This window comes from Prosopis cineraria, unplaced genomic scaffold (assembly GCF_029017545.1).
Source record: "Prosopis cineraria cultivar Desert tree isolate PC_DT_omini unplaced genomic scaffold, ASM2901754v1 PC14, whole genome shotgun sequence".
Lineage (NCBI taxonomy): Eukaryota > Viridiplantae > Streptophyta > Magnoliopsida > Fabales > Fabaceae > Prosopis > Prosopis cineraria.
The window spans coordinates 27659846-27671218 of record NW_026555345.1 but is presented as its reverse complement, the minus strand read 5'-3'; the positions used below and the strand labels follow the sequence as shown (position 1 = coordinate 27671218).

The 11373-nt window shown below is 32.1% G+C and overlaps 1 protein-coding gene across 1 annotated transcript; it reads right to left on the bottom strand.

Moving 5' to 3' along the window:
• Positions 1-624: 624 nt before the first annotated feature.
• LOC129293435 (cytochrome P450 704C1-like) lies at positions 625-4276 on the bottom strand. Its single transcript, XM_054931409.1, has 6 exons — positions 3910-4276; positions 2746-2961; positions 2361-2654; positions 1649-1969; positions 1114-1317; positions 625-1034 (listed from the first exon to the last, which is right to left on the bottom strand). Exons 1-6 carry the CDS (start codon positions 4210-4212, stop codon positions 846-848), a joined length of 1527 nt encoding a protein of 508 aa, XP_054787384.1. The 5' UTR covers positions 4213-4276; the 3' UTR covers positions 625-845.
• Positions 4277-11373: the final 7097 nt, after the last annotated feature.

Genomic DNA, 11373 nt, shown 5'->3' with positions numbered 1-11373 from the left:
CAAAGAAGGTGATAGATAGACACCATTTCACTAGGATAAATGCTAACCGAATAATCTGGAAAAACAAATATACGAATTTCATCACAAAAACAATCTGGTTCTATTTATTTAAGCTATCTGCTTGATTTTTTTACGGTGCTATTCTTGATCCACTGAAAATATTCGACTCCAAATGTTAAATATACATCAATTAGGATACAATTTTATTTTTTATATAAGTGTTAAAGGATAATTTTTTCTTGAAATTTTTTTCCAGGTGTAATTAATATTTTTAACTTTTGATTAACATAATATAATCCTATAAGTTAAAAAAATAGTGCAATGTCACTTTATAGTAATGTTTGACCAATGTTAATTATTAGTTGAAAATTTTAACAAGGATCAAAGAGTAATTTTGCTTTGGAAGTTTGTTTGAAGAAGTAATTGACATCCTAGAGTTTTGATTAGCGTAATATTTTTAAGTTATTAACTTTCAAATTAGAAGAATGCAACAACTTTAGTTAAGAACACGAGATTTTAAAGTAATCTTGAAATTTCACAAGATTTTTCTATATTTAGATTCCTTGTGTGGGATCTTAAAATGATTTTTCCAAAATAATTATTAGAATTGTGACAATAAAGATATAGTGCATAATGCATATCTAGATTTTTATCAAATTAAATGGGATTACATTTGAGGATGTCAATGTGGAACCCTTTAGTATCAACACAAAGCATATGATGGACTTTTAAGAAAGGTTTATGTGCAATTTATTTAAATACCAATATGCTTCATGTATAGTAGCTGTTTTTAAACAGCAGATAGCAATACATCAGCCTTTGGGATATCTCAAGAGACTAGAGAATCAGAGCCTCAATCTGTGAGAAGCAAGAACATGAAGACCACCATCAATTTGTAAAGTAAGCATTGACCTGTGTTTTGCTGATTGCTTTTGATCTGCCAGTCTTAGTTTGAAGCAGCCCAACAGAACTGCAGCAAATATCTTCATCTGTCTGTATGCAAACTCCTTGCCCAGGCAAATTCTTGGACCCGCCTGTTCATCACATCAACACCAACTATGTCTCAATCTCTTATCTGACAGACGCACAAGTTCTAATTTCATAAATACTTACCTGGAAGGCAGTGAGCTTGAAAGAGCTCTCATGCTGGAAAATTCCATTATGATCAAACCATCTCTCTGGCTTAAACGACTCAGCATCATCACCCCATAAGTACTTCATCCTTCCCATGGCATATGGGCAGAACACCATCAGATCACCTTTCCTCACATTAAATCCATCTGGCAATACGTCATCTGAGAAACAGAACTTGCCTTCCTGTAATAGCAACAAGAACCTCATTAAACAGTTATGAAACACAAACATTTCTATAAAACAATGTCAGACACTCAAATCATATATGCAAGCATACTTCAATTTTTCCAATTACAAGTAAAAAAATTCATATGCTGAAATCTGAATCACCACACAGTTACTGGCCGTATACCATGCAGTTTGAGAGGGAAGGAAGGAGGGAGAGAATGAGATAAGTTTTCGCTGATAAAGTAGTAACTCATTACAAAGGTGATGCCTGGATTTTAACTTATGTTAACGTATCTTTTTTTTTTTTTTTTTTTTTTGAGTGAATACGTTAACGTATCTTCATTACCAGCGGAATTGCTGGGTAAAGCCTTAGTGTCTCAGTTAAAGCTGCATGCAGATACTGCATTTTCTCAAGGGCATCTTCAGTCACTCTTGCTGCAAGTTCTTCAGAGGTTATGCCACCTTGTACTTTTGTTGCCTCCCAGATTTCTTGTGCAATTTTTTCCTGTATATGGGGATGCTTGCAGAGCAGGTAAACAAACCAGGAAAGAGTGCTTCCTGTTGTGTCTTTCCCAGCGATGATGAAACTCAGGATGATGTCTTTAAGATATGTTGGATTTGTCTCTTTCAATTCTATAAATCTTGACAAGATATCGCCATTCACCACCTGTTAAACATATTGTCTGTCATCAAATTAATTCTTCACTTTGCATAAACTTTTAGGACAGGTTTAGGTACTAGGAATTGTAAACACCATAAGAATGCTTGCCACATATAGACAAATATAAGCGTGCGCATGTCATAATCAAATGACAATTTCGAAACTTTTCACTAGTGATATGCACGACAGAAAGAAACAATGCAGCCAGCATTTTTTTTTTTTTGGTAATTTTCCCTGAGGTACTGAAAGCAATAAGTATATTTCCGCTAACTAAATTGATTTATACATAAAAGCAAAGATTCAAACCTTGAACTACTTGTTTAAGTGACGAGAGCCTCATGCTAACTTTAGTTGGTTATGCAGCCTACAGTTTGGTTAAAGGAAAAGTTATACTCACAGGAGAATCATCATCTTGTTGCTTTTGGACTTGCTGAATCTTGGTTCTGATTACTTTATACACAAACTGGTCTACCACTCTTACGTTGTTTCTAAGTACTGCTTCTGATCCAATGTTCAGGAGTCGCTTGATCTTCCAGAAAACGTCAACATATCTATACGAGGTAATTGCACTTGCTTCATCAAAAGCATTGGAGAACCGAGTACCTTCTTCATAGGTTCCATACATGGTGTCCAGTTCTACACCAAGCACAACCTTAAACACTGAATCTAACGCTGACTTCATGAACAAATCCTGCATGCCATTGACCAACAAGGTGAGACTTGAAGCCTCAAAGAAATGATGATACAAAGGTGTTCCTCTATTCCACAAAATAATTTCTTACTTGCAGCTCAATAGCATTGTTGGAAATTGCAGCTTCAGAGACCATCCCTGCAAGCTTTACTGCATTGGATCTGAACACTGAACTGCTGAAGTCTTTCAATAATCTGGTGGAGAATTGATAACTTGCTGCCTTTCTCTGATGTTTCCACTTCACTCCATCCACTGTGAATATACCATCACCCAGAAGATCGCTCAAAACACTATGGTGATACCAACCCTGGAATAACACGTGGAAACCTTTATTCTCTTTTATTTATAGATCTTCATTTTGATGACATTCTTCTATCTTACTATTATATCTCAATTGAGATACCGTAAGATTGATTAGATGCTATTAAGTTATTTAAGTATTTGCTATTAGGTTGTCCAGTGAAATTAAGTAATATTGAGCTATAAAATGATATCCACATCATCATGTTTGAATTGAATAATTTAAATAGAAAACATCTAAAACAAAGTATTGTGTTTATAATAGGATTTGGATTTAAACCAAATACCCCATTTGAATATATAAAAAATCTATGGATTACATTACATTTCTTATTTCAAATTCACTATGTATCATATTTTAGTTATTTAAAATTTTAGTCACTCTAATTCTCAAGTTCTCTTTATATTTTTATTGTTAGTGCTTTTGTCACTATTGTCTTTCTCTAATATTTTGTTCTTGTCTTTTGCTGATTCAAGAATAAAGATAAGTTTGTCACTCCCAATCATTTGTTTTTATTTTGAATTTCAGTTTGTCTCTCTTCTTTATTTGAATTATCCACAAAAAGAATTTTAAATACATGAATACTTTATAATATCATAGTTTCATATCCATGCATATATATATATATATATACACGCACCTGTACCCACTTGGTAGCTCAAACAACGTAACCTGATTGTATGTATGTCCAAAGAAAAATTTGGAAATCAGTTTTATTTGGGTTGTTGAATCTTTCAAAATACCCAACCCAACCTCTAGTTCCTTCTTTTGTTGGCTTACTTTTTATCAAAGACAAAAAAAAAAAAAAAAAAATTGTTGTCGTTGACAACTAAGATTGAACACGCCCTCTCACTTGTATCACAGGCTAGCATCACCAAGTTAGCGTATCTACAAACATGTATTGATAAGCCAACCTTGAGTTTTGACCACAGAATTTCAAGCTTGAAGAAATACCTTGCCGTAGTTTGTGAAGTTTCCCGCAAGAAAGTGCTCAATATTTACTGGATCTGCAGTGTAGACCTCAGCTCTCAAGAAGCTAAGCATCCTGTAAGTTTTCCTCTGTCTTGTGCGCTCAGTGATGAAATCCAGCAGCTTGTGATAGTTGAAAAGATGGTCCAATACAGTCCCAGCAACTGGGTGGTATCTTCTTTTCTTGTTAGACAATCTTCTGCCGTGGATTTTGATTACAATTGCAGCGAAACTTAGACTCACCAGTGCAAACAAAACCAGAGAGCTCAGAACAAAGAGAAGATCCATTAGAGAAATGAGGCTATAACAAAGCACAAATAAAGATGCTGTATATTAAGCTATCTCATTGTCTGGCAACCAACACGGTGGGACCACATTGTGGCCCCATGTGAAATTGAGAAGAAACATTTTCTCTGAAATTGAATACCAGGTTGGTTAGACACATAACAACCAACACGTGGGAATCTAACCCCAGCAATGACACACAAGAGAACATTGACGGACCCTTTCAAGTGGGGGCTCTCCCATACAGTTCTAACATTGCCACAAAGTTAAGCGGGAACAATCCTTACTAGTTGATTTAAACATTGCCACAAAGTTAGTGGGACATTCATAGTGGTATTACGCCATTAACGAGAGTTGTTTATTTTCATATATCTGTTGTTTATTTTCTTTACATGAGTTGTTTATTTGCTAAGTTTCATAAAGAACATTAAAATTATTTGGGTCATCTCTTTAATTTCATTTTAATTCTCTAAATATAGGATGAAACTTTAAAATTTTGGAGAGTTGACTAAAATTATATCAACATTTCAAAGAACAATAAATCACGTGGGACCATCACAAGTTCACAACTGATTGCTTTAATTCAGCAAACCTTAAGAGCACTTTTTTAAGACCCAAACTGATTCTGATGATCAAATCTATCAAACTATCTCTGAAAGAAGAAAACGATTTAATTTAATCATTTGACCTGTTCTAACAGTTGATTCAGGGTGGCCCACTTTGACTTAAGCGATTCTTCAAGACCCGGAGCAAAAAGCCAAGATTTAGAGCAGTTGAACTATTTTTACCCACTTTTATATATGTATATATATATATATATATATTATATATATGTATATAAATATTATTTTTTTATTTAATTATTATATCATTGATTTAACTATCAGTTTAATCGGTTGAATCGTGAGATCAGTGATCCATTAATTTTTCTGGCTAATTATCTGGTTCGGTTTTTAAAATATAGGCATTGCGGGTACAATCAATCACGTGGAACCATCACAAGTGCACAACCAATTGCTTTAATTCGGCAAACCTCAACGTTTTCCAAACCTTGAGTTTGGACATTCTATTATTGTATAGATACTACGTATAAAACGATGTAGAGTATTATAAGTTATTGCTGTGGGAAAGATTTTCATGCAATATTAACATTTATTTAAAAATATTATTATAAGGGAACTTTATTAGTTATTATAATTACCGATAAATGTTAGTCATAGGGGAAGGTGTCAAACATTTTATATTAAATATTTTTTAGGATAGTCTACTTTATCAAAATAGTTAACTAGTTGGCTAGATATATCTTAAACTTTATATATTTTTAATCTATTTTTTAATTATTAGATGTGGAACTCTTTATCTCTAATATTCTCTTTACTAGTTTTCTTTTCTCTCAATTTTTTAATTACTAGATGTGGAATTTTTTATCTATAATATTCCTTCTACTACTTTTATTCTTCTCTTTTCTTTTTTTTTAATCTCTTATTTTTTTTTCATTTTTAACTCATTCTTTTTTTTCTCTCTCTTTTTTCTTTTTGTCTCCGATCAAATGGCTTTGATACTATACTAAACTCTTTATATTAAGTATATTTGAGAGCAATATACTTTACAAAAATAGCTAGCTATTTGTTTAAACACACTCTAAATTTTATATATTTTTAATCCAGCTTTTGATTACTATATGTGGGACATTTTATCTCTAACAAAAGGGGCTATAACTATTTCAACAAGATATCTCAAATTTAAATTTGTGTAAATGCAGAAAATATTTTCAGGAGAGTTTATCCCACTTAGACTTGCTAAGCCGAGAATGCTCAAATCCAACATAATTATATAACTGTGTCAAAAAAAAAAACCATCGCAATTTTTTTGGGCACCTGAAAGAATAATTTTGATTGATTACATACACAATGATTAAATTGATCAGCATCTAGATCGAAAAATAAAGAATTTAGCATCTAGCACTATATAGCCCTAAAGTCATTATTTTTTACTCCTGACTAAAAGTCATGATCTTGATATTTAGAAAATTTTACTTTAAATTAATTAAGTCATTGAGGTATCCGGTGTTCAAGCTGGCTGAATATTGTTTGACTAAGTCAGGTTGAACTGGCCCATGGGTGGTCTTTTCCTAGATACACCACTTTTTTTTTTTTTTTTATGTACACCTATGGGCTGTCTTTTCAAGAGAAAATGTCAACTAGACTTAAATAAATTCTTATTTAGAGTCTTACTGATTTATATATTACAAGTTTATGTTATATATACATAATCTTCCTAATTTTTAGAACTTCTTAATTCTCACATTTATCTAAATAACTCTTTTATTATTAGTTTTATTCATAATTTATCTACATTGACATTAAAGTCAAAATTTAAAGAGCTATATACACACAAAAATAAAGTTTATGAGAGTATATAATTGATAGTTGGGAGGACTTGAAAATTTAAGAAGTTCATTACTAAATTTTAAAGGTTAAGACTTGAGAGGTTATTTGTGCATGGTTTAAAAAAAAAGTTTAGGCAAGAAAATTATTATAAAGTTTCAAAAACATTAAAACACATGTATACCACCAATGATTCAACCATCATAATATGATAAAAATGTAGGAGTTACAATTTGAGACATACAAAAATTTAGGGAAAATTTCATCTAGAGTCCTCAAAACAAAAAAAATTGTATTTAGGGCTCAATAAAATTCAAAAATGCTTTGCAAGTTCAATGACCCTTCTTGCAAATTTTGTTGTTGATGAAAAGGCACATTTGTCCTTATCTCAATAGAATGTCCATGTGTGCACAACATGATATTCTCGAAATATTTATGAATGCACAATATATTCGGTGGGCATTAACTTAAAGTATGTTGTTTCAATGAAAATATATTATTTATTATAGACTTTATATTGTACAAATGCTGTAAGTTTACATATGTTCACTTCTTTGAGAATTTATAAATATCGTGTTGTGCATTTATAGATATTATATTATTCATCCGTTGTTTGCTGGTACATTTTCACTTCAAGTTAAACCATATTCACTAGATGTATTGTGCATTTATGAATATTGTATTGAGAATTTGTGAATATTATATTGTGCATATATAGATATTTTGTTGAGATAAGAGCAACTGCATCTTTTCGTCCACAACAAAATTTGCAAGATAGACCGTCGAGCTTGCAATGCATTTTCAAATTTTATTGGGCCCTACATGAAAATTTTTGTGTATTAGGAGCCTTCAATGAGATTCACCCAAAAATTTAATTCAATATGAAAGATTCTAACATTTTAGTTGAGGGTCAAATGCCTTTAAGTAATTTGATACTAATATTTCACAATTTGACACTAATATTCTAAAATTTGATACTAAAGGATTTTGGCAAAATATCAATGAAGTATCTATGAAAGAATTTAATATATGATAAGGATTTTAGATTAATTGAATACTTATTAAAACAATAACTTCCTCTTTTGATTTGATTTGTTAATGTTTACTTGTTAGAAATTCTTGTCAAATATTAAAAAAAGTAATGCTTTATCCCTAAATTATTTTCTTAGGACACCCAGAGTCCTAAATTCAACTTTGGTCCATTCTTTTTTTCAAAATTCAAAAAATTAGTTCAATTTACCCTTTATTGTTAATTGATCTTAACGTTGACTGTGAACTTATATCATCTGACTAAAAAAGTTTCACCCCATCACCTCATACTTTCCTGGTTCATCCTTGACGGTCCAAGGCTCAATAATCCAAATTTTCTTTATTTTGCTGATGGTATCTTTTAGCATGGTGGCATCAAAAGAAACGATAGCCTCTTCTTTAATTTTTTCTTTTGGGTTATTTTTCTTGACTGAACTTGAAGTAACGGTTGCAAATAATCCTTCCCCTAAAACAGAGTCTCAATCTCAGAATCTGTCCACTTCACAAACATGTGCCTGCGACAAGGAGAAAATGGTATTGCAGGAGCTGGTTTTTGATTTTGCAAATGTGACGAGAGGAAGTGGTAAGGTTGAGGATATTGGACGAGAGAAGTTGAAGAGGCAGGAAGGGTATGGATTCCAGAGATAAGGCTGTTGACTGGAGTGAAATGTGATCTAGATGATAGAGCTTCAGATCGAACTTTGATGGCTGGGAATTGAAGTGATGTTAAAAAAAAGATCTAAACGAGATTAAAGAACCTAAAAGGAATAAGATTTAAAGTAGGGGGAGGGATCTCAAAGACTTATTGAGATTTGAGACACGAACAACACAAATAAGCAAGATCGCAAGTTAGCGACAAACAACTTGGTAGGATTTTTGCACAATGGGGTAAGAGGGAAAGAAGAATCTCAGCGATTTGATTTGTTGTTCTAGGATTTGGTTTTTCTTTTGTTTTTCTTGCTCTGGATAATTTTTTCAGTAGGTGATGGGTTGATCATGGTGATAAGAGAAATGAGAGTAATTTTTTTTGTTAAGGGACAAAAGAGCACCCAATACCTTACATTTTAGAAGTAGCAATTTTGCCTTAGAAATATTAAAAGTAGAGTAATGTCTTCTCCAATGTTTTACTAATGTTGACTAATTGAGTATGATGACACAATACATGGCTTTGACAGGTGGCACTCCACTTCTAATCTCCCTCCCTCACGGTGCTCTCATCTCCCTTTCCTCACTCCTTTCAATCTCAAATGACAAGTCACACACGTGAATTCCTCTCAGTAAGTTGATCTTGTATTTTCGTCGATCTCACTTGTCACCTCTCAATCTCACTCAGCCACTCCAGGCTTCAAGCGTCTCTAATTCTTGCCACAGTCCTTATCTTGATCTCGCCTCTGTAATGGTGCCAAGGTGTCGTTAGATCTCACTCTCATCCTTTATCCTCAATCTTGGCTTTTAGGTGATTGCTTCTTATTTCTTATTTCTTCTTCTTTTGAAAGTAATGTCTCTATGAATTCTCAGCACAAGAGTGATGAAGAAGGAAGTGTTCTTGTGGACAAATCTAGCCTAATGAAGATTTGGTCAAATCCTTTTCTTGGTCTTCATCATCACCTTCTTGTTCTTTGGTTTCTTTTTTTTTTTTCTTCCCCCCCAACAATGCTTGTTGTTACCTTATGTAAATCATTGTGCGATTTAAAACTCTTGTTCTCTGGGCATGTCAAAAATGGTAGCAATTCCTTGAAAATTGATACCTTTTGAGAGATTTTCCTATTTTGATCGATTTCCTTTTTTTTGGGTTTATCAGAAAATGATAGCAAATAAAGTTTCAACCATGATCATATTTTGGATTTCTGAACTTTGATCATTGGTTGAATTCTTGTCATCACGCCTAACTATTGTGTTTGACTGTGCACAAGTGAAGGCCCCAAAGAAGAGTAATGAAGACGTGCTAAAAGAATGGTTAAAGAAATTGAATGTGAAAGCAAGGAGAGTTAATTACAGAGCAAAGTTCATGATGGACTCAAATTTTGGAGAACCAAGAGTTATCACTATGATAAACAAACACCAACAAGAGTTCTTCATGGAAAACATAACCAATTGTTAAACTCCTTCATCATCATTAAAGTCTATAACAGTGGTTTCATCTAATTCTAACAGTGTGTACTTTAATTCCAAATTTTTAACTTCATACCCAAAACATAAACATATTTTTCTTCTCAACTCATAAATTAATGTAACCTATTTACTATCCCTCCATTTGCTCTTCCACCAACATATTTCACCCTCTCATCATCAATAGCAATCTTTCCATCCATATGAAAGAAACAAAATATTTCTTTTAGTTCCTTACTCATAAGGATATTATATACATCTGCAATTTTTGATATGGTAGGAAAAGGCTATCGTTATCAAAAAATTGTAAGATGATTACAACAAATTCTAGATTAAGCGTCACTAACTCTGCAGTGTGAGGCAATATGCATATAGGAGGAGCAAGTGGCATAGCAAATATTTGGTTCAACCTCTTTTGAGCTCTTTTCACAGTAATTTAAAACTTAGACAACCAAACTCCACAATCACAAGACAAAAATTGAAAATCAAACACCACCTCACCCTCATCATCAAATACTCAATGAACTAACCTAATAAAGTCACAAATTTGGTGGTCAAACACAGTGGCAACTTCCTCAGATTGAATCAAACATTGGGTGAGAGATAATCACGTGTGAAGAGAGCTGGAGCTTTCATTCGATTTTTGCTTTCCTTTCATTAAGGGAGATAAGGTAATTTAGTCGTGTGAAATTAATGCCAGAGACCAATTTCATTTTCTAACCCAAGTCCTTCTTGGCAAATAATTTTTTAGTGAGGTTTTTTTGAATAATTTTTTTCTTTTTTTGAGATACACGTAGCTTGCCACATTAGACTTTTCATTCATCTTTTGGTCAACTATTAGTCAAACATTGATTAAAGATTAGAAAAGGGCAACATTGCTCTACTTTTAATACTTTCAATGCAATATTATTCCATCTAAAAAATAAGAATATTAGGTGCTCTTTTATAAAAACTTTTGAGATGCCCCTTAATCATTTTTTTGAAAAGCAAAAAATCTGACCTGTTTAAGTAAGGTGAAAATTTTGAGTATATATGTACTGCCAAGTGTGCAGTTTTAGTCAACAAATATATTTAATGGTCAAACTTAATTGTGAATTAACAACAGAGGCAAAAATGATCAAGTTTTAAACATTTAAAGAGATGAATGGATCAAAATTGAGTTTAAGATATTGAGTGTCCTTGAGAGTATAGTTTAGGAGAAAAAATAAACATTAACCCAATCTTAAATCTTCTTCGAGAGTCCTTTATTGATATTCTCAAAGGCTTTTGCTAAAATTTGGTATTATTATTTTCAAAAAAAAAAATTAAATAATTCAATATTCATATTCTAAAATTTGATTTCAATATTTTTTTATTCTATCACCTGATATTCTTAGAAATTTGGAGGTATTACCACCTTTTGTCTAAACTAATTTGAAGCCTTACTATATAAGATCATTAATATGATGGTAACCTCATGAGTATCTCAAGAATGATATCAATATTTTAAAATCGAACAATATCACAATTTTGTATTATCCATGTCAAATTTTAAAATCTTAAAGATTAAAGTTTAGCATATTAACGTCAAAATTATTTAATGTTTTAATCCTTCAATAAAATTTTAGAAACTTTTTTATCCGAAATTAAAATTAAATTC

Excerpts from the sequence above, each read along its gene's own strand:
- LOC129293435 (XM_054931409.1), bottom strand. The coding sequence starts at position 4,212 with ATGGATCTTCTCTTTGTTCTGAGCTCTCTGGTTTTGTTTGCACTGGTG. Across the intron at positions 1,970-2,360 it reads AACAAGATGATGATTCTCCT|GTGGTGAATGGCGATATCTT; the intron begins GTGAGTATAACT and ends TATGTTTAACAG. Across the intron at positions 1,035-1,113 it reads TCAAGCTCACTGCCTTCCAG|GCGGGTCCAAGAATTTGCCT; the intron begins GTAAGTATTTAT and ends TGTGATGAACAG.